Here is a 24,852-nt window from a genome sequence, read left to right as displayed (position 1 = left end):
TTTTTAATTGGAGAGTAATAAAACTATATATTTTTATATTAGTTTGTGGATATGGCTGTTTTTCTTGTATATACAAACTGTTATAATGGAGGAGCAGACAACTCATCCTCCTGTATACGAACAAATAATCTCATTGTTTTCCCAGCAGAAAGAGATGGTACTTGCTCAAGCTGTCCAAGTGCTGCTATGCTGACGCTGTGTTCCTTGAGATCGAAATCCCGCACATGCACTGTTGGATTTCATTCCCGAGGAGCACAGTGTTGGCTGCTTAAGCAGTGAAGAGGAAGAGATGACGATGCAGGGAGCATTACTAAGGCCTGATTCGCATCTGCATTCGATATTCAAGCATCACCTTTTGTGTCCCCATTAATGTTGAGCGAGTAATATTCGATCGAATACTTCGCCGGCATAGGAATGCGTGTAATCCGTCAAACACCAAGGAGTTAAACGCTTTGAATATTCAATGCGTTTAACCCCTTACACATATTCCTATGCCGTCGAGGTATTCGATCAAATACTACTCGTTCAACACTAGTCACCATTATAGTCTATGGGGTCTGTGCATTTTCATTGCTCACCGTTTTTTAATGCAATCAGTATTCCGTTCAGGGGGTCTGCAAGCGAATACCGAACGCAGATGTAAACTGGACCTTACAGTTAATGGAGGCAGCTCCCTGTGCTCCCTGAGCATGACTTACATATGGCAATAAAAGTTAATTTTTCAAATATAGAGGCAAGGAGAAGATAAATAAGGGTAGGAGTAGAATATCCTTTATAAAGGCTATTCCAACGTAGCTTCAGTTAAAAATGTGTTTTTGCAATGATAGACTCCCTTTAATGTATCATATAATATATATAACAATGGTACCTGCCACTTTTAAGGAACTGAAATTACCTGCAATGGATTAGAAGAGGCGCTGATTTGTCATGCCTGCTCTGCTCTTCCAATCTCTTGGATGGAATGATTTTCCTGACCTTCTCAATTATCTCCAGCAGCCCCTTGCTTTCTTTGGGAAGAAGATCCTGCCATTGGTTATAATGGAACTGAGAGACCTTTCTGACATCTTTCCTCTAAAATATAGAAAATGTATTACAGATTATTATATTAGTCATAACTGTAATCAACTGCATAGTGCCTATGGTACTATGTGTGAATTAAGTAATAGTATGAATGTGCTCTACATTTACACAGGGAACTCAGGTACTTTTGTTTATGTGATCACTGGGGGTCCCGGTAGCTGTATCCGTACCCCCAAGGAACAGACACTTATACTCTTAACTAGTGATGAACGAGTAGTATTCGATCGAATACCTCGCCGGCATAGGAATGCGTGTAATCGGCCGAACACCAAGGGGTTAAACGCTTTGAATATTCGATGTGTTTAACCCCTTGTTGTTCGGCTGACTACACGCATTCCTATGCCTGGCGAGGAATTTGATCGAATACTACTCGCTCATCACTACTTTTAACCTGTTGAAGTGTTCTTCATGCAAAATCCCTTTAAGCCTAGACCTCTACTAGAGGGGTCTGGCATATTTCCAGTGAGAACTAGAGATGAGCGAACAGTGTTCTATCGAACACATGTTCGATCGGATATCAGGGTGTTCGCCATGTTCGAATCGAATCGAACACCACGTGGTAAAGTGCGCCAAAATTCGATTCCCCTCCCACCTTCCCTGGCGCCTTTTTTGCACCAATAACAGCGCAGGGGAGGTGGGACAGGAACTACGACACTGGGGGCATTGAAAAAAATTGGAAAAAGTCATTGGCTGCCGAAATCAGGTGACCTCCATTTTAGACGAATAGTGGATTTCAAATCCGGGTCATATGAGAATGTGAACTTTGTGACTATGAGACAGGGATAGCTGTACAGGCAGGGATAGCTAGGGATAACCTTTATTTAGGGGGGAATGTTATTAAAAATAACTTTTTGGGGCTCTATCGGGTGTGTAATTGTGATTTTTGTGAGATAAACTTTTTCCCATAGGGATGCATTGGCCAGCGCTGATTGGCCGAATTCCGTACTCTGGCCAATCAGTGCTGGCCAATGCATTCTATTAGCTTGATGAAGCAGAGTGTGCACAAGGGTTCAAGCGCACCCTCGGCTCTGATGTAGCAGAGCCGAGGCTGCACAAGGGTTCAAGCGCACCCTCGGCTCTGATGTAGGAGAGCCGAGGGTGCACTTGAACCCTTGTGCAGCCTCGGCTCTGCTACATCAGAGCCGAGGGTGCGCTTGAACCCTTGTGCACACTCTGCTTCATCAAGCTAATAGAATGCATTGGCCAGCGCTGATTGGCCAATGTATTCTATTAGCCTGATGAAGTAGAGCTGAATGTGTGTGCTAAGCACACACATTCAGCTCTACTTCATCGGGCTAATAGAATGCATTGGCCAGCGCTGATTGGCCAGAGTACGGAACTCGACCAATCAGCGCTGGCTCTGCTGGAGGAGGCGGAGTCTAAGATCGCTCCACACCAGTCTCCATTCAGGTCCGACCTTAGACTCCGCCTCCTCCGGCAGAGCCAGCGCTGATTGGCCGAATTCCGTACTCTGGCCAATCAGCACTGGCTAATGCATTGTATTGGCTTGATGAAGCAGTGCTGAATGTGTGTGCTTAGCACACACATTCAGCTCTACTTCATCGGGCTAATAGAATGCATTGGCCAGCGCTGATTGGCCGAATTCCGTACTCTGGCCAATCAGCACTGGCTAATGCATTGTATTGGCTTGATGAAGCAGTGCTGAATGTGTGTGCTTAGCACACACATTCAGCTCTACTTCATCGGGCTAATAGAATGCATTGGCCAATCAGCGCTGGCCAATGCATTCTATTAGCGTGAACTGAGTTTGCACAGGGGTTCTAGTGCACCCTCGGCTCTGCTACATCAGATTGCTACATCTGATGTAGCAGTGCCGAGTGTGCATCAGATGTGTAGTTGAGCAAAACTGACTCAGCACTGCTAAGTCTGCATTCGCATAGGAATGCATTGGCCAGCCTTCGGCCAATCAGCGCTGGCTCTGCCGGAGGAGGCGGAGTCTAAGGTCGGACCTGAATGGAGACTGGTGTGGAGCGATCTTAGACTCCGCCTCCTCCAGCAGAGCCAGCGCTGATTGGCCGAATTCCGTACTCTGGCCAATCAGCACTGGCTAATGCATTGTATTGGCTTGATGAAGCAGTGCTGAATGTGTGTGCTTAGCACACACATTCAGCTCTACTTCATCGGGCTAATAGAATGCATTGGCCAGCGCTGATTGGCCGAATTCCGTACTCTGGCCAATCAGCACTGGCTAATGCATTGTATTGGCTTGATGAAGCAGTGCTGAATGTGTGTGCTTAGCACACACATTCAGCTCTACTTCATCGGGCTAATAGAATGCATTGGCCAATCAGCGCTGGCCAATGCATTCTATTAGCGTGAACTGAGTTTGCACAGGGGTTCTAGTGCACCCTCGGCTCTGCTACATCAGATTGCTACATCTGATGTAGCAGTGCCGAGTGTGCATCAGATGTGTAGTTGAGCAAAACTGACTCAGCACTGCTAAGTCTGCATTCGCATAGGAATGCATTGGCCAGCCTTCGGCCAATCAGCGCTGGCTCTGCCGGAGGAGGCGGAGTCTAAGGTCGGACCTGAATGGAGACTGGTGTGGAGCTATCTTAGACTCCGCCTCCTCCAGCAGAGCCAGCGCTGATTGGTCGAGTTCCGTACTCTGGCCAATCAGCACTGGCCAATGCATTTCTATGGGGAAAAGTTAGCTTGCGAAAATCGCAAACTGACAGGGATTTCCATGAAATAAAGTGACTTTTATGCCCCCAGACATGCTTCCCCTGCTGTCCCAGTGTCATTCCAGGGTGTTGGTATCATTTCCTGGGGTGTCATAGTGGACTTGGTGACCCTCCAGACACGAATTTGGGTTTCCCCCTTAACGAGTTTATGTTCCCCATAGACTATAATGGGGTTCGAAACCCATTCGAACACTCGAACAGTGAGCGGCTGTTCGAATCGAATTTCGAACCTCGAACATTTTAGTGTTCGCTCATCTCTAGTGAGAACATAACATAAAATAGGTTAAAATCCAACATATCTGATCCTCCCATAATAATTTTCCTTTGGGGGAATCAGGACACTCCTGTACATGTTAAATGGTCAGCTACCTTTGAATTTTGACAACGTTTTGACTTCTGTTTGAGTTACAGTAAAAAAAAAAAAATGCTCTTAAGTGATATAGCGTTTCTATAAACCAATAAAAGCTAACTAATATAAAAGTCTTACCTTAGTATGTCTGATCTCAAAAGAGCGTTCTGTGTAGCTACCACATGGATTTTCATTGGTCAGCTCTACCTCAAGATCTTCATAAGTCTTGCTTTTTTCTTTCCAATAAGGTACGCAGTCCTCTTCCTGTATGAAAAGAGATGGCAGCTGTATAGTCACATATTGCTGTTTGGCCTCATATATTTGTGAATGTTAGCATCCCAAAAATGTATATATTATCAAATATCTATTGAAGTTATGTCCCGTGTTATAAGATCAACTTGATCCATGATAGTAAAGTTGCTCAAGAAGTGTATTGCTGCAGGGAGGACCGAAGTCTCCTCAGCGCTGTGCGGAAGCTGCCGTCCCTCTCCTTGCTGCGTTCCTTAGTCCCTGGTTCAGAGTTTTGGGAGACAGGCGAGAACTTCTGCAGTGATGTGAGGGGGTTGCCGATCTAATCCTGAGCTGGATGGGGAACTTTGGGTTTCAGCCTAGCGGTGGGCCGGAGCCTGCTTAAGGAGGGTACTGGCTCCAGACCACTGCTGGCTATTCAGTTGTCCCTACTGTCATGGTAGTAAGTGTTCTCCTGTTATCTGATTGCCTGTGTTTCTGACCCCTTGCCTTAACCTTTCACCTTGCCTTTGCTTCCTGATTTTGTACTGTGCCTGTTCCTGTTTATGACCCCAGCTTGCCTCTAGACCTCTGCTTCTTGAACATCAATTTGTACTATGCTACCGCTCCTGTACCTACTCGGCCTGCCTGACATTCCCTTTGGATTTCCCACTGCACTGCGTTGCCCTCTTATTGACGACTTGGACCGTACGACTACACTTTACTCTCTGCTGCCACCTGCTGACCACCCACCTCAGCCTTCTGGATCCTTGGACCTACACCACTACCAGAAACATCTGCTGGTAAGAGTTCTCAGTGTCTGGTTCTACTGTGATTTGTGGTGCGCTGTGTGTTTGGCATTTCCCGACCCGCACCACTCTGCCCAGCACTGCAGCCAAGTCCATGCCCACCATATGGGCTGTGGTGAACACCATTGTGGGTGGCATTTGGTGCGGCCCGGGGGGTGTTGGACACACGGCCCCGTGTTGACCATTTAAATCTGTATATTTAGTACTGGTCCTCACTTTCACTTAACTGCATCTGCTATCCTAACATGTATATGGAGGACATCTTTTTATTACACTTACTGGAAATAAGTTCATTACTCACATTGTTCTCTTGGTTTATTCCAGAAAGCATCACGATTGCTTTAATTTTTCTCTGGAAGATCATTTGCCAGAATTCAGCCATTGTGTTTTTTAGTGGTGACTGGGCTGCTATAATTGAACGTGTTCCCCAATATCCCTGGAAAGATAATAGAGATTATTTGTTATAACACACCATATCTCAAAATAACAGAATTTCATGAACCCATCCATGAAAGTCAGGTGACAAGAAAAATGATATGTCTTCTCATGGTCTTCTAAGACATTCCAGACATCCATATTGGTAAACTAAGCCTCTTTAGTAATTCAAGAATTTATCTGTGGCCACTTGTAAGATCTCCAATGCCTAAGGATAACTCTTTCTTCATAAGTAAACTTAGACCAGGGAATGACTGACTTAGTTATTGGCTTGAACAGGGCTATGAATGAGCAACATTTGCAGATGGCAGCCTCTCTTGACAATGACCACAGCACAAGCTCTTCCACCCTCCAATTATAGTTTTGCATATTACAGTATATTATAATAATCTTTATGCTGTTGGAGACCTGAAAGAGTAACATCTACCTATTCACTTATCTGCAAGTATCGCTGATCATTGAGATCTATTAGAGTAGCAATAATAAGAATAACAGATGCCATACTATTATGTAAGATGCATTGATGTAGATAGACTCCTCAGAGGCACTGTCCTCATCTGTAGACATGTCAGAGTCCTCTCCTTGTTCTCTTTCTGGCTCATCATCCACCTTGACCTGGACACGGTTAAATTCATCTAGAAATGAAACCATATAAATGAAAGCATCCCATTTTACTTACTCCGAGGAATCGAAATGTTTCCCAGCTGGCATTTTTTCCCCCCACTTCTGGTTTGCTGGTGGAAGGTGGGTATAGAGGAGATGTTTTGGGTTTTTTTGAGGCACTCAGGGACCAGACAGTATTATTATATAAGGACAAAACTATGGGGTGGCCGAATGTATATAAGGGCACTATAAGAGTCAGTATCAGTATTGTTATAGTAATGTAACATTGTTATAGTAGTTCAAATATCTACTTGATTAACAATAATTTTGTGATGTAATCTGACAAAAAGGCAACCCGTCATATTTTCTATGTGTGGCCCATTTACCTTGATAAGTTTGAGACCCCTGCTTAGATGGACTGGTGGCTTTCACAGCCGGACAGCTTATTGTAACTATCCCGACACAGTTACTATACTAGGTAGAGTCTGATTTCATGTATAAAGTCAATGTATGCACCGGCTAGATCAAACGCCTTTAAAAACAGCACAGGAAATAGCACAAGAATGATGATATACAATAGATAAGAAGAGCACACATGTCATCTAGGGTTAATAACGGGCATACAAGGTTTGCACCATTACTGATAAATGTTCAGTTATGGAATTTGTTATTTTAAACAATCTTTTACAGATGGAAAAATATCTATACACCAAGGGTCAGCTTTATGGCACATCCACATGGCCATAGTGCAAGTCAATGGAATGACAATACAGTGCTACAAGTGTATGGGCCCCAAATGTATTTCTGTATGGCTCTGGATTCATATGGAGGCAGACAGAGGTTTTCTGCCATGTTTGTACAACCTTCAGGCACTGCACTGCAGGTTTTTGTTCGGACAGTTTTTCAGCATGCATGAGCCCTTATGCTTTGGCTTGGAGAAGTAGCAACATAATATATCATTTAAAGGGATTTTCTAAATATATCAATGTTGCAAAGGAATACATCATCAATACCAGATGTGTCAGGGTCTCAGACCCGACACCCCACCAGTGATCTGTTCTCTGCAGCTGATACTCAGAGAATGGAGAAGGAAGCAGACAGCGCCATTCTCTCTGTAGTGGCTCAACTGAGTCACTGCAGCTTAGCTCACATTTAAGTTCCTGTCTGCTTCCTGCTCTACCAAATGCTGAGAACAGCTGATCAATGGGGTGATGCCAAGTGTCAGATCCCCACCAATCTGATATTGATAACTTATCTTTAGGATAGGTCAAGATTTTTAGTTGAGAAAATCCCTGCAATGCCTGACAATGCCATGTGTCTCTGTATGGCTGTACATGAAGCTTCACAATATTTGTGAATGTCTTAGCTAAAAGGGCATAGCATGGTATGTGGAGTCAATATGTATACATGTATTTATATTATTACATATGCTCTCTTACATGGAATAACTGAGGAGTTACGATTCTTGTCTTTGTTCTCGTGCTGGTTTCCTGTTCTCTGCGGTCTCCAGCTTTTATATGAAGGCAATCTCTAAAATGTAATTTCACAATTGTTATTTTATCCTTTAATTAAAAATTTATAGAATGCTTTTTATAGAGTTTAAGGCTCTGTTCACAGAACTAAATATCTTCACTAGAGATGAGCGAGTAGTATTCGATCGAATGCCTCACTCCCATAGGAATTCGTGTAAGCGGCCGAACACCAAGGGGTTAAGCGCAGTGAATATTCACTGCGCTTAACCCCTTGGTGTTCGGCCACTTACACGCATTACTATGGGAGCGAGGTATTCAATCGAATACTACTCGCTCATCTCTAATCTTCACCAATTCTATTCTGTATACAGAAGAATGTAAAGAGAATGTTTCAATTAAATTTTATTTTGTTGCGCCACCTGGTTGGGCTTACTGGTGTCATTCCTCTTCCTGCTGCACAGGAGAGGAAAACTCCTCAAAATGCAGCAACAGATTATCTAAAAATGAGTTTCTTCAACCAAACACTCTCTATAGGATTACCTGAAATTCACAGTTCAGTGGAGATGGCTCAGAGGGAAGGTCAGTTTTCTTCATGAAGTTGAGTACATGTGGGAACTCAGACGTACTGATTTCTGTCTCACCAAACTGATTGTATTCCACCAAAGACTTGTGTATGAAGATGTACTGAGACTGCAAGTAAGCCAAAAGCATTATGCACAATCGCATTGGGAAAAAGAAACATTGAAAGGCTTATAGATAAATATTTTCAGTGAATATGATGAAAATTGGCAATTAAATATCACATAAAATACAAATAGTAGCGTCATTGTTTCTCTTCTATATTCACCTCCACTTGAACCATCAGACAGCGCTGGCGTCTCAACTGCACCACATAGCCATAGACATCCACCCTGTTCTCTGCCTCAAGACCTTCCAACATGGCATCAATGCTTATATAGGTTCCTGTACGCCCGACACCGGCACTGGAAATGATAGTTCATGAATGTTACAGGTCATATAAGTGCATTATATGTATTACAATCTATTATATGGCAAAGAATTAAGACTGTCACTAAATTCACGCTGACAATTGATCTTCAGTTGCAAAGTGTTGGGTTCATTGTGCAAAACTGGTGCAAAAAATTGTTGCAATTTCTCCACTTATTGTTTGCACCAGGTCTCTTCTAGGAGGTTATATCTCCATTAGAATGTGATTTTACACCAAACAAGTACCTAGAGATCCCTAATAAGAAGGGTGCACCTACAAATAATATTGGTCATACCATCATATGAACTACGCCATGGGGTATTACTCAAATTCATATATTATACATCTTAGAAAGCTTCCCTATATAATACAGAGGTATTGTAGACTTTGGGTGCCATATCATGGATTGGTAGAGCTTGGAGTATGTAAGTGGTCATACGTCAGGTTCTGTGCAGCTCTACTCTGTTTTTTAATGTGAATTGCTAATACCAGTATGATATACAGTATATTAAATTAAAACCCTTGCTTATCATTCCTGCAATCTTATACAGACTGGAGAATTCTCTGTGCGCTAAACACATCAGCAACACACAATTCTGATATATTTTGCTATACATTTTACCTGCAATGAACAATTATTGGACCACTGAAGAAATTGCTTAAAGCGTTGACCCTCCGACGTAATTTCAGCAGGAGGTTGGGATCATCTGGTACACCGTGATCTGGCCAAACAGTGAACTGGATGTGAGTGATGTCACGCTCCGATTTTTCACGCCGCTATAGTGTGGATAAAAAGGTATTTGTGATTATATTTGTATGCAATATGTATCCAAGATAGGTTGGTGACTGAACATAGAGACTATGAAAGATGCAACAATGAATTAGTGAAATGAATAAATTATAATCTTCACACTGTATAGAGATTTATATCACTTGATGTCACGCACACATGAGATGAAAGGTTCTAAAACACATCTAACAGGAATATTATAATGTGAGGTTTATTTATAATATATGAATGCATGTCATGCTTCATGAATATCAAATGTAAACATGTTCCCATAGACATAAGATTGCTACTAGAGATGAGCGAACAGTGTTCTATCGAACACATGTTCGATCGGATATCAGGGTGTTCGCCATGTTCGAATCGAATCGAACACCACGTGGTAAAGTGCGCCAAAATTCGATTCCCCTCCCACCTTCCCTGGCGCCTTTTTTGCACCAATAACAGCGCAGGGGAGGTGGGACAGGAACTACGACACTGGGGGCATTGAAAAAAATTGGAAAAAGTCATTGGCTGCCGAAATCAGGTGACCTCCATTTTAGACGAATAGTGGATTTCAAATCCGGGTCATATGAGAATGTGAACTTTGTGACTATGAGACAGGGATAGCTGTACAGGCAGGGATAGCTAGGGATAACCTTTATTTAGGGGGGAATGTTATTAAAAATAACTTTTTGGGGCTCTATCGGGTGTGTAATTGTGATTTTTGTGAGATAAACTTTTTCCCATAGGGATGCATTGGCCAGCGCTGATTGGCCGAATTCCGTACTCTGGCCAATCAGTGCTGGCCAATGCATTCTATTAGCTTGATGAAGCAGAGTGTGCACAAGGGTTCAAGCGCACCCTCGGCTCTGATGTAGCAGAGCCGAGGCTGCACAAGGGTTCAAGCGCACCCTCGGCTCTGATGTAGGAGAGCCGAGGGTGCACTTGAACCCTTGTGCACCCTCAGCTCTGCTACATCAGAGCCGAGGGTGCGCTTGAACCCTTGTGCACACTCTGCTTCATCAAGCTAATAGAATGCATTGGCCAGCGCTGATTGGCCAATGTATTCTATTAGCCTGATGAAGTAGAGCTGAATGTGTGTGCTAAGCACACACATTCAGCTCTACTTCATCGGGCTAATAGAATGCATTGGCCAGCGCTGTTTGGCCAGAGTACGGAACTCGACCAATCAGCGCTGGCTCTGCTGGAGGAGGCGGAGTCTAAGATCGCTCCACACCAGTCTCCATTCAGGTCCGACCTTAGACTCCGCCTCCTCCGGCAGAGCCAGCGCTGATTGGCCGAAGGCTGGCCAATGCATTCCTATGCGAATGCAGAGACTTAGCAGTGCTGAGTCAGTTTTGCTCAACTACACATCTGATGCACACTCGGCACTGCTACATCAGATGTAGCAATCTGATGTAGCAGAGCCGAGGGTGCACTAGAACCCCTGTGCAAACTCAGTTCACGCTAATAGAATGCATTGGCCAGCGCTGATTGGCCAATGCATTCTATTAGCCCGATGAAGTAGAGCTGAATGTGTGTGCTAAGCACACACATTCAGCACTGCTTCATCAAGCCAATACAATGCATTAGCCAGTGCTGATTGGCCAGAGTACGGAATTCGGCCAATCAGCGCTGGCTCTGCTGGAGGAGGCGGAGTCTAAGGTCGCTCCACACCAGTCTCCATTCAGGTCCGACCTTAGACTCCGCCTCCTCCGGCAGAGCCAGCGCTGATTGGCCGAAGGCTGGCCAATGCATTCCTATGCGAATGCATACTTAGCAGTGCTGAGTCAGTTTTGCTCAACTACACATCTGATGCACACTCGGCACTGCTACATCAGATGTAGCAATCTGATGTAGCAGAGCCGAGGGTGCACTAGAACCCCTGTGCAAACTCAGTTCACGCTAATAGAATGCATTGGCCAGCGCTGATTGGCCAATGCATTCTATTAGCCCGATGAAGTAGAGCTGAATGTGTGTGCTAAGCACACACATTCAGCACTGCTTCATCAAGCCAATACAATGCATTAGCCAGTGCTGATTGGCCAGAGTACGGAATTCGGCCAATCAGCGCTGGCTCTGCTGGAGGAGGCGGAGTCTAAGGTCGGACCTGAATGGAGACTGGTGTGGAGCGATCTTAGACTCCGCCTCCTCCAGCAGAGCCAGCGCTGATTGGTCGAGTTCCGTACTCTGGCCAATCAGCGCTGGCCAATGCATTCTATTAGCCCGATGAAGTAGAGCTGAATGTGTGTGCTTAGCACACACATTCAGCTCTACTTCATCAGGCTAATAGAATACATTGGCCAATCAGCGCTGGCCAATGCATTCTATTAGCTTGATGAAGCAGAGTGTGCACAAGGGTTCAAGCGCACCCTCGGCTCTGATGTAGCAGAGCTGAGGGTGCACAAGGGTTCAAGTGCACCCTCGGCTCTCCTACATCAGAGCCGAGGGTGCGCTTGAACCCTTGTGCACACTCTGCTTCATCAAGCTAATAGAATGCATTGGCCAGCACTGATTGGCCAGAGTACGGAATTCGGCCAATCAGCGCTGGCCAATGCATTCTATTAGCCCGATGAAGTAGAGCTGAATGTGTGTGCTAAGCACACACATTCAGCACTGCTTCATCACGCCAATACAATGCATTAGCCAGTGCTGATTGGCCAGAGTACGGAATTCGGCCAATCAGCGCTGGCTCTGCTGGAGGAGGCGGAGTCTAAGATCGCTCCACACCAGTCTCCATTCAGGTCCGACCTTAGACTCCGCCTCCTCCAGCAGAGCCAGCGCTGATTGGTCGAGTTCCGTACTCTGGCCAATCAGCGCTGGCCAATGCATTCTATTAGCCCGATGAAGTAGAGCTGAATGTGTGTGCTTAGCACACACATTCAGCTCTACTTCATCGGGCTAATAGAATGCATTGGCCAATCAGCGCTGGCCAATGCATTCTATTAGCGTGAACTGAGTTTGCACAGGGGTTCTAGTGCACCCTCGGCTCTGCTACATCAGATTGCTACATCTGATGTAGCAGTGCCGAGTGTGCATCAGATGTGTAGTTGAGCAAAACTGACTCAGCACTGCTAAGTCTGCATTCGCATAGGAATGCATTGGCCAGCCTTCGGCCAATCAGCGCTGGCTCTGCCGGAGGAGGCGGAGTCTAAGGTCGGACCTGAATGGAGACTGGTGTGGAGCGACCTTAGACTCCGCCTCCTCCAGCAGAGCCAGCGCTGATTGGCCGAATTCCGTACTCTGGCCAATCAGCACTGGCTAATGCATTGTATTGGCTTGATGAAGCAGTGCTGAATGTGTGTGCTTAGCACACACATTCAGCTCTACTTCATCGGGCTAATAGAATGCATTGGCCAGCGCTGATTGGCCGAATTCCGTACTCTGGCCAATCAGCACTGGCTAATGCATTGTATTGGCTTGATGAAGCAGTGCTGAATGTGTGTGCTTAGCACACACATTCAGCTCTACTTCATCGGGCTAATAGAATGCATTGGCCAATCAGCGCTGGCCAATGCATTCTATTAGCGTGAACTGAGTTTGCACAGGGGTTCTAGTGCACCCTCGGCTCTGCTACATCAGATTGCTACATCTGATGTAGCAGTGCCGAGTGTGCATCAGATGTGTAGTTGAGCAAAACTGACTCAGCACTGCTAAGTCTGCATTCGCATAGGAATGCATTGGCCAGCCTTCGGCCAATCAGCGCTGGCTCTGCCGGAGGAGGCGGAGTCTAAGGTCGGACCTGAATGGAGACTGGTGTGGAGCGACCTTAGACTCCGCCTCCTCCAGCAGAGCCAGCGCTGATTGGCCGAATTCCGTACTCTGGCCAATCAGCACTGGCTAATGCATTGTATTGGCTTGATGAAGCAGTGCTGAATGTGTGTGCTTAGCACACACATTCAGCTCTACTTCATCGGGCTAATAGAATGCATTGGCCAGCGCTGATTGGCCGAATTCCGTACTCTGGCCAATCAGCACTGGCTAATGCATTGTATTGGCTTGATGAAGCAGTGCTGAATGTGTGTGCTTAGCACACACATTCAGCTCTACTTCATCGGGCTAATAGAATGCATTGGCCAATCAGCGCTGGCCAATGCATTCTATTAGCGTGAACTGAGTTTGCACAGGGGTTCTAGTGCACCCTCGGCTCTGCTACATCAGATTGCTACATCTGATGTAGCAGTGCCGAGTGTGCATCAGATGTGTAGTTGAGCAAAACTGACTCAGCACTGCTAAGTCTGCATTCGCATAGGAATGCATTGGCCAGCCTTCGGCCAATCAGCGCTGGCTCTGCCGGAGGAGGCGGAGTCTAAGGTCGGACCTGAATGGAGACTGGTGTGGAGCTATCTTAGACTCCGCCTCCTCCAGCAGAGCCAGCGCTGATTGGTCGAGTTCCGTACTCTGGCCAATCAGCACTGGCCAATGCATTTCTATGGGGAAAAGTTAGCTTGCGAAAATCGCAAACTGACAGGGATTTCCATGAAATAAAGTGACTTTTATGCCCCCAGACATGCTTCCCCTGCTGTCCCAGTGTCATTCCAGGGTGTTGGTATCATTTCCTGGGGTGTCATAGTGGACTTGGTGACCCTCCAGACACGAATTTGGGTTTCCCCCTTAACGAGTTTATGTTCCCCATAGACTATAATGGGGTTCGAAACCCATTCGAACACTCGAACAGTGAGCGGCTGTTCGAATCGAATTTCGAACCTCGAACATTTTAGTGTTCGCTCATCTCTAATTGCTACTAGACCACCTCATCAAACTAATGCGGTGTTCAGACTTCCGCTGCTGTCTTAGACATCGCACTGCTGCAGCCATGTAAACAAACCCCATAGAGTAATACTGGAGCATAGTATTTGCACTCTAACCTATATTATTGCTGAATAAAAATTGTAGGACTTTAATTGGAACATATTTAGGTTGTAACTGAGCAGATAGTACAGACCTCGACTTAGAACATTCTAGTTCAAGGGGCTCTATAATTGGAAAAAGTCATTTTTAACTAAGCACATCCTTGTATAGGCATTAGAAAGTCTATTCCACACCTACCTTTTGTATGTAAATCGCCTCAGTGTTATTTGAATGACCCTGTTTTTATTCATATGCTAATTAGCCTCTCGGTGCACTCCCAAAGTAACATTGTGCACCCTCTGTCTATTCTTCCCTATGTATATATACAGCACAGGCTGCTGCCGTTGACTTCCTGCTTGCACAATACAGATAGGAAAGAATAGCAGAAAGGAGGCTGCTGGGAACTTTCTGTGCTGGCTGGAAGCTAATTAGCATATGAATAAAAATGGGCTCATTCAAAAATGACTGAGGCAATTTACATACAAAAGGTAGGTGTGGAATAGCCTTTCTAAAGGCTTTACATGTATGTGCTTAGTTAAAAATGACCCGATGATAGAGCCCCTTTAAGAAGAGAAGCCTGTCAGTCCTCTCCTTTCCTACTCAGGGAGAAGTATGGAGTATATGATGGAGTACCCTGGTAGGCTATTTTTCAGTCAGGATATCGGCCATAGCTCTGCTCACTGTTTTGGAATCATGTGTTGTAATAATATGTAACAATAACTGTGAGGGTCATTTTGAACAGATCTATGATTCAACCTTTGAGCCATGCGCAGGGCGGACACCCTATTTAATTTATACACCCCCAGCCTGGGCATTGGAGGCAATTTTATATTGTTTTATGAGAGACAAAGAACATTTTTAATAATACTGTTCCAGTGCGAGAGACGTCTGTCCTACATTCACCATCAAGGCTCTCCAACCACCATCAGGCTCAGGTAGGCTTACAATAGGGAAGTGCACCATCACCATCTATCACCATCTTTCACACTTTAAAGCCCCTTACCCAACCTATCTATTACCCCCAACCTCATTGCTTTCCTCTTCTGGGTTGTTGATCAGTCAGCTGTGTATACATTTATGTGTTATTTCATCTCTTTGCCTGCATTTGGTCACAGTTTCTTAGAACTTGGAAAACCCTTTTAACTTGTGTACTCCAAAAATGTTTACTATATCTGAGAGAGCTCACGAATTTTAGTTAATGAAACAGACAGATAGTATAATAACTTAAAATATTATTTCCATGAATGCAATTAAAGCAAATCTACATAATATAATATATTACAAATTACCACTTATTGACCCTTCAGTGGAAAAGATGAAGTAACTTACATTAGTGATGTGCAATTTGCGAATAATGTAATCGGGGTAGAATTTATCCTGTATGTGCTGTACAATGACATCCCCATAGTCCTCCGTTTCACCTGCATTTGTTGGCCAGTACTGAGCGCACTTGTTCTGAAATTTAATATCACAATTACAATACTGATAGTTTCCGTATTTTCCCTTTTGTTTTCCAAATTTATAACTATAGCTTGTAAAACATTTAGCGAACCCAATGTAAGAGATCATTGGGAAGAGGAGAGAGGGGCCGGAGACTGTTTCCACTTACACGGTTCCCTTCCTCACAGCGAGTGACCATCACAATGATTGTGGACTTCTGCTCCCAGATCATCCTCCAGAAATCAATCATGGTTTCCTCCTTGGGGCCTGTAAAAAGTATCCTAGGTCATATCTAGAAAGGTAAACTGAGACTGAATCTACAGTAGTGGCACATATATTACCTTGGGCAGCAATGTATTTCCTTGGTTCCTTAAATCCCTGTATACATAAATATAAAGCCAGTTAGATATACCCCATATATTCTTAGCAGTATGTTTCAGAAGTCATGAACAAAGATTTACAGCAACCACTGTATTAAAGAAAATATTAACACTGTAAATACTTAAGAAATGGTATTTTACAACCATATGCACAGTTACTGTAACACGTGAGCCGTGCTAAACATGTGCATATAAAATAATTGTCTTCTATGGAGAGTAAGCATTATGGCATTGAGTTCTAAGACAAACTCCTAGAGAGATAAGTCATGTTTCAGTGCAATTTCACAAGCCTTTATCCTTACATTAATGTAGCTGGCATTGATATAATCTGATCCTGGTTCTCCATGTATCTCAGACAAGACCACTCTGTTATTATCATCTGTAAAATGAATTAGTAATTACCATAAGTTCCATAACCTTACAAGTATCAGAACACGGTGCCCTCCTTTATGTACTATGTGCCATGGACCTACACTATGTGATCCAAAGTATCCAGACACCCCCAAAAATATACGTTTTTCATATTAGGTGCATAGTGCTGCCGCCTACTGCCAGGTACTCCATGTCAGTGACCTCAGTAGACATTAGACATCGTGAGAGAGCAGAATGGGGCGCTCCACGGAAATCAAGGACTTAAAACGTGGTCAGGTGATTGGGTGCCACACATCACACAGGTCAATGCCAAATGACGCCTCGCTTGGTGTAAGGAGCATAAACATTGGATGATTGAACAGTGGAAAAACGTTGTGTGGAGTGACGAATCACGGTACACAATGTGGCGATCTAATGGCAGGGTGTGGGTATGGTGAATGCCCGGTGAACGTCATCTGCCAGCGTGTGTAGTGCCAACAGTAAAATTCGGAGGCGGTGGTGTTATGGTGTGGTCGTGTTTTTCATGGAGGAGGCTTGCACCCCTTGTTGTTTTGCGTGGCACTATCACAGCACAGGCCTATATTGATGTTTTAAACACTTTCTTGCTTCCCACTGTTGAAGAGTAATTCGGGGATGGCGATTGTATCTTTCAACACGATGGAGCACCTGTTCATACTGCACGGCCTGTGGCGGAGTGGTTACACGACAATAACATCTCTGTAATGGATTCGCCTGCACAGAGTCCTGACTTGAATCCTATAGAACACCTTTGGGATGTTTTGGAACGCCAACTTTGTGCCAGGCCTCACCGACCTACATCGATACCTCTCCTCAGTGCAGCACTCCGTGAAGAATGGGCTGCCATTCCCCAAGAAACCTTCCAGCACCTGATTGAACGTATGCCTGTGAGAGTGGAAGCTGTCATCAAGGCTAAGGGCCAACACCATATTGAATTCCAGCATTACCGATGGAGGGCGCCACCAACTTGTAAGTCATTTTCAGGCAGGTGTCCGGATACTTTTGATCACATAGGGTATCAATTCCTGGTCCAACTTATATTGATCTATAATGACCACAAGCTTTTAGACTACCCTATGCCCATTCAGCTTTGGTAGACAGATTGGCCAGCTTGTGAGTGTCTCAGACCACCAAAGCACAATGTGTAGGGTAACCAAAGAAGCTGGTAGTCAGTCCAATGCAGAGAGTGTCAGTAAGTGGCAGATCCAATGCAGAAGATCTAATGAAGGCACCAGCTCCTATAACTATCTATTCTCCATGTTATGTTTTATGGAGAACAGGTTTGTCATTTTAAATACTGCACCATATAAAATACTATTTACTTACAAGGTAAAATATCAATGTAGCGGTTTTTAGATTGGTTGCAGGGTTTTCTGGCTTCTTTAATAGGCAATTTGCTAAACACACGCGGAATGCTCTGAAAATAAAAAAAAAATGGAAATGACAAACTGCGCTTTCTGCTTGCACTTCCAGGTGATTTTATATTATTATTGTTATATAATTGAAGAGCTCAACGGAAAAATGGCCTAAGTCCACATTTTGTCATATTTCAAATTATTACCTAGAAAGCTTCTTTGTACCTCGTTCTATGCATTGGGTTTACAAGGTACCTAGGATTAATGACCTAAGTCCATATATTTCAATGCAGAAGAATTTACATTCAATGGAATAATGGCCTAAGTCCAATACAAACTTACTTACTTCACTCTCGTTGGTCATTTTTTCATTGAAATCGCGACTTCCGGTCTGTTGTTTATATTAGTGTAAAAACTTTGTCTTATTGTTTAAAAGGCTCTAAATCGACTTTTGCACATATTTAGCGCCGAAAAGGGAGGCAGGTAATTCTTCTTCTTCATTGTTTAATAATAGTAGTAATTAATTAATAATATTAAATAAATAATATTTATACATGAAGCTGCAATTTTTTTAATAAATAATACAATTTATGATTAGGATTAACGGTGTTCATTAGCTGATTACATTGAATAGATATATTCCACAATAATGCCCGTTTGCTTTAGGCTAAAACTTTAAATTTCGTTTTTCTCACAATATTGATTTTTGGACTTAGGCCATTTTTCCGTTGAGCTCTTCAATTATTTTAGATTATTGATATTATTGTATATAAACTCTATTAAACAATAAAACATTTTTTGTCTAAAAGCATTTGTCAGCCATGCCAAATCCCTCAGTCTACTTCCATATTGATCTAGCAGATCTCACCTATCAGTCTGCCCATTCCTTTCATTTAATGAAAGGGGCCATGGAAGCACAGGTTGTGCACAGGTGACAGATGACATCCGTGTGTCCCCCATGCGCTGCCTGTGCCTTTTATTCATGTCAGCCGGATAGCTCAGGGTTATGTGTAATCGGCTTAAGGGTATTTCCTGACCCCCCATTCCCTGTACATACTCACTGTACTGAATACAAATAGGCAATGTACAGCATCTCAAAATTGTAACCCAAAGAACAGATTTACTAATGAAAATATGACAAAAAAAAATGGTATATACGCTTTACAACACCATTTTCAAAGAGATTTTTGTGAGTTCATCAATATTTGACTACAGGAAGTCCAACACTACTGACCCCCACAACACTACTGACCCCCCCCCCCCAACACTACTGACCCCCCCCCCCCCCACAACACTACTGACCCCCCCCCACAACACTACTGACCCCCACAACACTAGTGACCTCCGCAACACTACTGACCCTCACAACACTACTGACCCTCACAACACTACTGACCCCCCACAACACTAGTGACCCCCACAACACTACTGACCCCCACAACACTACTGACCCCCCCCACAACAATACTGACCCCCACAAAATTAGTGACCCCCACAACACTACTGACCCCCACAACACTAATGACCTCCACAACACTAGTGACCCCCACAACACTACTGACCCCCACAACACTACTGACCCCCCCACAACACTACTGACCCCCACAACACTACTGACCCCCACAACACTAGTGACCTCCGCAACACTACTGACCCTCACAACACTACTGACCCTCACAACACTACTGACCCCCCACAACACTACTGACCCCCACAACACTACTGACCCCCACAACACTACTGACCCCCCCACAACAATACTGACCCCCACAAAATTAGTGACCCCCACAACACTAATGACCTCCACAACACTAGTGACCCCCACAACACTACTGACCCCCACAACACTACTGACCCCCACAACACTACTGACCCCCACAACACTAGTGACCTCCACAACACTAGTGACCTCCACAACACTACTGACCCCCACAAAATTAGTGACCCCCACAACACTACTGACCCCCACAACACTAGTGACCTCCGCAACACTAGTGACCTCCGCAACACTAGTGACCCCCACAAGACTAGTGACCCCCACAAGACTAGTGACCCCCATAACACTACTGACCCCCAGCCATGCTTGAAGTGGCAGCAGTATTCAAGTGAATGATGCTTCTGCTTCACAAGCCAAACATGTCACATTCATTCTTCACATGGTCTGTCTGCAACTCAGTATCATTCTAATGGATGAAGCTTGGCTGGAATAGCAAGCAAAGCTGCTCTACAATGTACAATGATGTGCTTGGTATTCAGCAAAGAGGCCGCTGCTCTTGCTTGTATACTGCAGTCTCTTAAAACAGCTGATAAGTGTGTGTGTGTGGGGGGGGGGGTTCATATAAAATATTGGGCATAACAACACTTACAATAGTGGTTAAAGACACATTATATATATATATATATATATATATATATATATATATATATATATATATATATATATATATATCTGCAACTGCTTCTGTTTTCAACAGGTGATAGCTCCGGAAATCTAAAATAATCTATATAGTGTACCTGGAATTCATCAAGGAATAGTCGCCCCTCATCTGCGTTTTTTCTTTTGTATGTCTCCAGGAGATGATCCACAAGGATGGGCTCAATGTTCAAAAGCTGTCGTTCATCATCTTTAAAAAAAAAACACATATGGGTATGTTTACAAGTAGTAGCAAACCCACACAGTTACACAATACCTGTAGCATATACTGACTGACCTGTGATGTGGATTTTATTTTTATAATTGCAGTATATCTATTATTAGCTAGAAAAGATTTTTGTCATAGAGGGTTTTATTAAAAAAAAACTGGCTTGCTTTTTCCTCTGCGGCCTTCTCTCATATAGCGCAAACTGCTCTGCTCCCTTCTCATAGAGAGACTGACTGACAGCTTGTTCTATGAGGGTTATCTCTGGTGTCCTAAGTGCTCAGAAACACTTATTTAAGGTGTTATTTTATTTATTATGCTTACGCTAGGTTCACACTAGCGCACAGAGTCCGTTCTGAGCTTTCCATCTTCTGCATGCAGAAGACAGAAAGCTGTCAGACCGGGACCGGCCGTGTGCGCCGGTGAGTGCTTTATGCTCTCCGCCGCGAAACCGGTTTTTTAAAACCAGACACAGAGTACTGCATGTACGACTCTGTGTCCGATTTTTAAAAAACGGTTTTGCAGCGGAGAGCATAAAATGCTCACCGGCGCTCACAGCCAGATATCTTTCAAACCCATTCCAATGAATGGGTTTGAAAGAGTCCTGCAGGTTTCCATCTCCTGCTCAGTTTTGTGCAGGAAACGGAAACCTGCATGAACGGAGACCAGGCACAGATGTGAACGAACCCTGACTTGTATGGCGCCATCATATTCCGCAGCGCTTTACAGACATTGACAGTCACTGTCACAATCTACATTCCCTATCAGTATGTCTTTGGCGTGTGGGATGAAACTGGAGTACCCGGAGGAATCCCACGCAAACACGGGGAGAACATACAAACTCCTTGCAGATGTTGTCCTTGACAGGATTCGAACCCAGGATTCCAGTGCTGCAATGCTAGCCACTGAGCCACCATGCTGCCCACATAAATCTAATATATAATATATAGTAATGATTCTGAGTCATCTTCATTATGGAGTGTCACCAAAGCCAGGTTCATACTGTTAGACTTTGTGCTGCAAATAACAGATATCATAGCAGCAACCTGATAAACTGATTTATAATCAATGGGATCTGCCAAGTTGTTGGTGTCCATCATGTAACAAATCCAACCTCAGCTTTGTTATATATCATGGGTTACACTATTCATGTGAATGGAACATAGGGAGTTAGCTATACATTGGAGTTATCCATATATAGTGACAAGAACATGTAAGTATCTAAGACACCTACACTATTACTATGTATGTCTGGCCAACAAGATAACTTTGCACGACACATTTATAGACACACACGTACAAACTTGAGGTGGAGTCCCTGACCTCTAACATGTTCCTTTCAATATGGAAACTGCAACATAGAAAGCCTATTCTGTTTTATCTGCATCTACCTTTATGAAAACTTTAATTAATTTCCATTTTTTTTATGAGAAACCGCGAGTCCTCCTGATATAACTCATAGGTCACATGTAGGTAAGAATTACATGAACAAGATTATTTTTAACAAGCTTGCACTCTGTTTTCCTGATGGAACAGAAAAATAGAATGACTGCCACAACAGCCCCAGTGTGATACATGGTGTAGAGATAGAAGCTGCAAGTAAAAGAACAGGTAAGGGTAAGTTCACACTGCAAAACCTTTTCGTGTGGCTTTTTGGCCTGGCTACCTGCGACGGGATGCCGGTGTAGTGCATTGGCATCCCGTCGCAGCATCCCACTCCTGATTAGGCCTAGATGAATGGGCCTAAAGTAGGAGGATGTCTCGAGCCATGGATGCCATGGCTGACTCGGCCGTGGAATCCACGTGAAGATAGGGCATGTCGCTTCTTTTCCCCACTAACTGAAAAAATTTGCTAGCGGGAAAAAAAGTGACTGACTCCCATTGAAATGAATGGGAGATATTTTTGCAGGAGGATTTTGAGCCGGATTCTGCGTCAACATCCGCATGCAAAATACTCCATGTGAACATACCCCAAATCTGCATCAAAATCCGGCTCAAAAAACCGCCTTCCATTGAATTCAATGGGTTCCTTTTTGAAGGAAGCGACCTGCCTTCTCTTAAGACATTGATTTGGGCCTAATCTGGAGCGGTATGCTGCGACTGGATGTCAGTGCACTGTATACACTGCATCGGCATTTAGTCACGGCTAGCCATTTTTAGACAGGATTCTGAGGCAGCCTCCACGTCATAATCTGGTCCAAAAAAAACCCTGTGTGAACACGGCCTAAGAGTTCTTTAATTCAGCACATTGGAAACTCATTTTTAGTGTAGAGTGGGCAAATATCCTACATCAACTTCTCCATTTTCTGGTCTCTCTATCACTTTACATTCTATACGAACATGTTATGCACAGGTCACTCCCCATCATAAAGAAAAAACAGCACATTGGCGTGCCCAGGTAACAAAAAGTGGTATCTGACACACAAAAAGGAATATTTCACGCCAAAAGTGGCATGGGCTCGCCCTGAAAAGTTTGAGGTTTGCTCAGATCAAAAATGTTGCCAAGTTCATGTATGACATACAGAATAGCAAAGAGTCAATAGCAAAGCCAGTTACCTTGTTCGATCAGTGGATAGTTATCTCTAAGATTGCTGAAAGAACAAGAATATTGGTTAACAAAAGTTCTGAAATGAAAATTTATAAAAAGACATATCCCATCTATATTCATTGCTTCTGAAGAACAAACACTTCACACTTGAGAAGGGTTATAAGAACCCTGAAACGCGTTGTTTGGTTTGGGTAAACCCTGGGTTAGCGTGGGTCCTTCCGGCTGGCATCTCCCACACTGGATGTGCTGCCTATGCAGTGGTGTGGATCCTGCCACTCATATACCCAATGATATGGATTGATTTTTCTTAACAGGTGGCTGTGTTCCAGAACACAACCTGCCAAGGTGAGAGACCCCCCCATATACGATGCACTTTATACTTCTATTCTATCACTATGCACTATGCACTATACACTGCTTGGTGCTCGTCCTTTCCTTAGTTATCATTTAATACTGACATTGCACTTCTCTTGTACAGGAGGTATGATAGAACAATATCTACAACTACTACCAGCTCAGGAATAAATAGTACTGTATGTGCGTGTTTGAGACAATGCAATGTTGGTCCTGATTATAAGACATGTTTTCAACATTACCATGAAGATCTTTTTTGCAGCTTGTAGATTTTAAATATGACAAGGATCAGGGCCAGGCACGTGATGGTTATAAAGAACGCCAAGAATCCAATGAGAGCCTTATCATTATCTGAAAGACATAAAATAAAGTTTGGTGAAATGCTGTAACAATCCCAAGTGAAGTCGGGGAAGTAAAGTTCTTTGGCAGTCTTCAAATATTCATGAGGTTCAACCTCCGGTTCGTTTTGGGCTGAACGTCCTTGGATAATGCTATTATTATACTCTGGGGACTTGTGATTGGGCCTCAGCAGTCATGTAGGACCTGCCAATGTCAAGACGCTAAGACTCAGCATCATGAAATCGTTTCTCCCCACGTGACTGCTGAGGCCCAACACAAGCTTCGTTGGTGATTCTGGAGCGAGTGACATCAGCCCGAGGCCAGAAGAGACCTGAAGGGGATGCTGGTTGGACAGCCAGGTACCCGGGAGAAGTGAATTAAGGTGAGTATCACTGTTTGTCCCCTGAACTTCTACTTATTATAGCATATGTTATAATAGGTTTTCGTGGGTGAGGAACCCCCAAAAGTTTTATGTTCAGATGGACCCAAAACTTTTGGAAATTTTAAGTCAAATCTGGTTACAAATCAATTGACCCATGCCTGTATCTCAGTAGATCCCGTGTGAACTTATCCTTAGGGGGTTAAATCCTTGAAAAAATCGTTTATGTTTTTTTATTCTTTCGATTTATTGTTGAAATGGATTTACGGATTTATGAATTTGAAGTATTATGGGAAACTTGATAAGTCAGCATACTTACACTTTGTTTTTATTTCTCCTTTATAAGACTCTCCTTTGTAAAAGCCATTGTTATAATACAGCTGTAAGACAAATGGACAATTATGTAAGATTACTACCCCAAATAATGGCTTTTACATCTGATCGAATTTCACATGGAAACATTCAATAAGAGAAAAGAAGTTGCCAATCTTTGCTTCTGCAACTTAACTAAACATCTTACAACAAATGTTAATATATCAATGTATGATCTGTGGGTGACCCCTTTACTACACTACTTGGCATAGAGACTTCCATGATAAGCCAAACATGGGCGAGTTGGGAATACCCCTTTAAATCTAAAGCATCTGCCGGACTCTCTGCAATGGATACAGTATACTTTAGCATCATTGATATACTAAATCACTACTACTCTTCTTGTTCCAAATGTAAGTAGAAATAC

General features: G+C 43.7%; 1 protein-coding gene across 2 annotated transcripts in view; it reads right to left on the bottom strand.

Annotated features, from left to right (window-relative positions):
- The window catches only part of PTPRC (protein tyrosine phosphatase receptor type C), a 97,998-nt gene that overhangs the window by 4,656 nt on the left and 68,490 nt on the right, over positions 1–24,852 (bottom strand). For both annotated transcript variants that reach the window (XM_075286128.1, XM_075286127.1), the window contains exons 17-33: positions 24,433–24,493; positions 23,638–23,746; positions 23,050–23,084; positions 20,369–20,478; positions 17,826–17,916; positions 16,412–16,488; positions 16,071–16,107; positions 15,899–15,996; positions 15,619–15,744; positions 9,292–9,446; positions 8,529–8,664; positions 8,222–8,371; positions 7,649–7,739; positions 6,111–6,241; positions 5,473–5,607; positions 4,273–4,398; positions 896–1,071 (exon numbers count right to left, since the gene is read on the bottom strand). In XM_075286128.1, the coding sequence (XP_075142229.1) occupies positions 896–1,071; positions 4,273–4,398; positions 5,473–5,607; positions 6,111–6,241; positions 7,649–7,739; positions 8,222–8,371; positions 8,529–8,664; positions 9,292–9,446; positions 15,619–15,744; positions 15,899–15,996; positions 16,071–16,107; positions 16,412–16,488; positions 17,826–17,916; positions 20,369–20,478; positions 23,050–23,084; positions 23,638–23,746; positions 24,433–24,493 (1,844 nt within the window). The remainder of the gene's footprint in view (positions 1–895; positions 1,072–4,272; positions 4,399–5,472; positions 5,608–6,110; positions 6,242–7,648; positions 7,740–8,221; positions 8,372–8,528; positions 8,665–9,291; positions 9,447–15,618; positions 15,745–15,898; positions 15,997–16,070; positions 16,108–16,411; positions 16,489–17,825; positions 17,917–20,368; positions 20,479–23,049; positions 23,085–23,637; positions 23,747–24,432; positions 24,494–24,852) is intronic.

This window comes from Leptodactylus fuscus, chromosome 9 (genome assembly GCF_031893055.1).
Source record: "Leptodactylus fuscus isolate aLepFus1 chromosome 9, aLepFus1.hap2, whole genome shotgun sequence".
Lineage (NCBI taxonomy): Eukaryota > Metazoa > Chordata > Amphibia > Anura > Leptodactylidae > Leptodactylus > Leptodactylus fuscus.
Note: the sequence above shows the minus strand (reverse complement) of the source record. Positions and strands in the feature narration are given on the sequence as shown.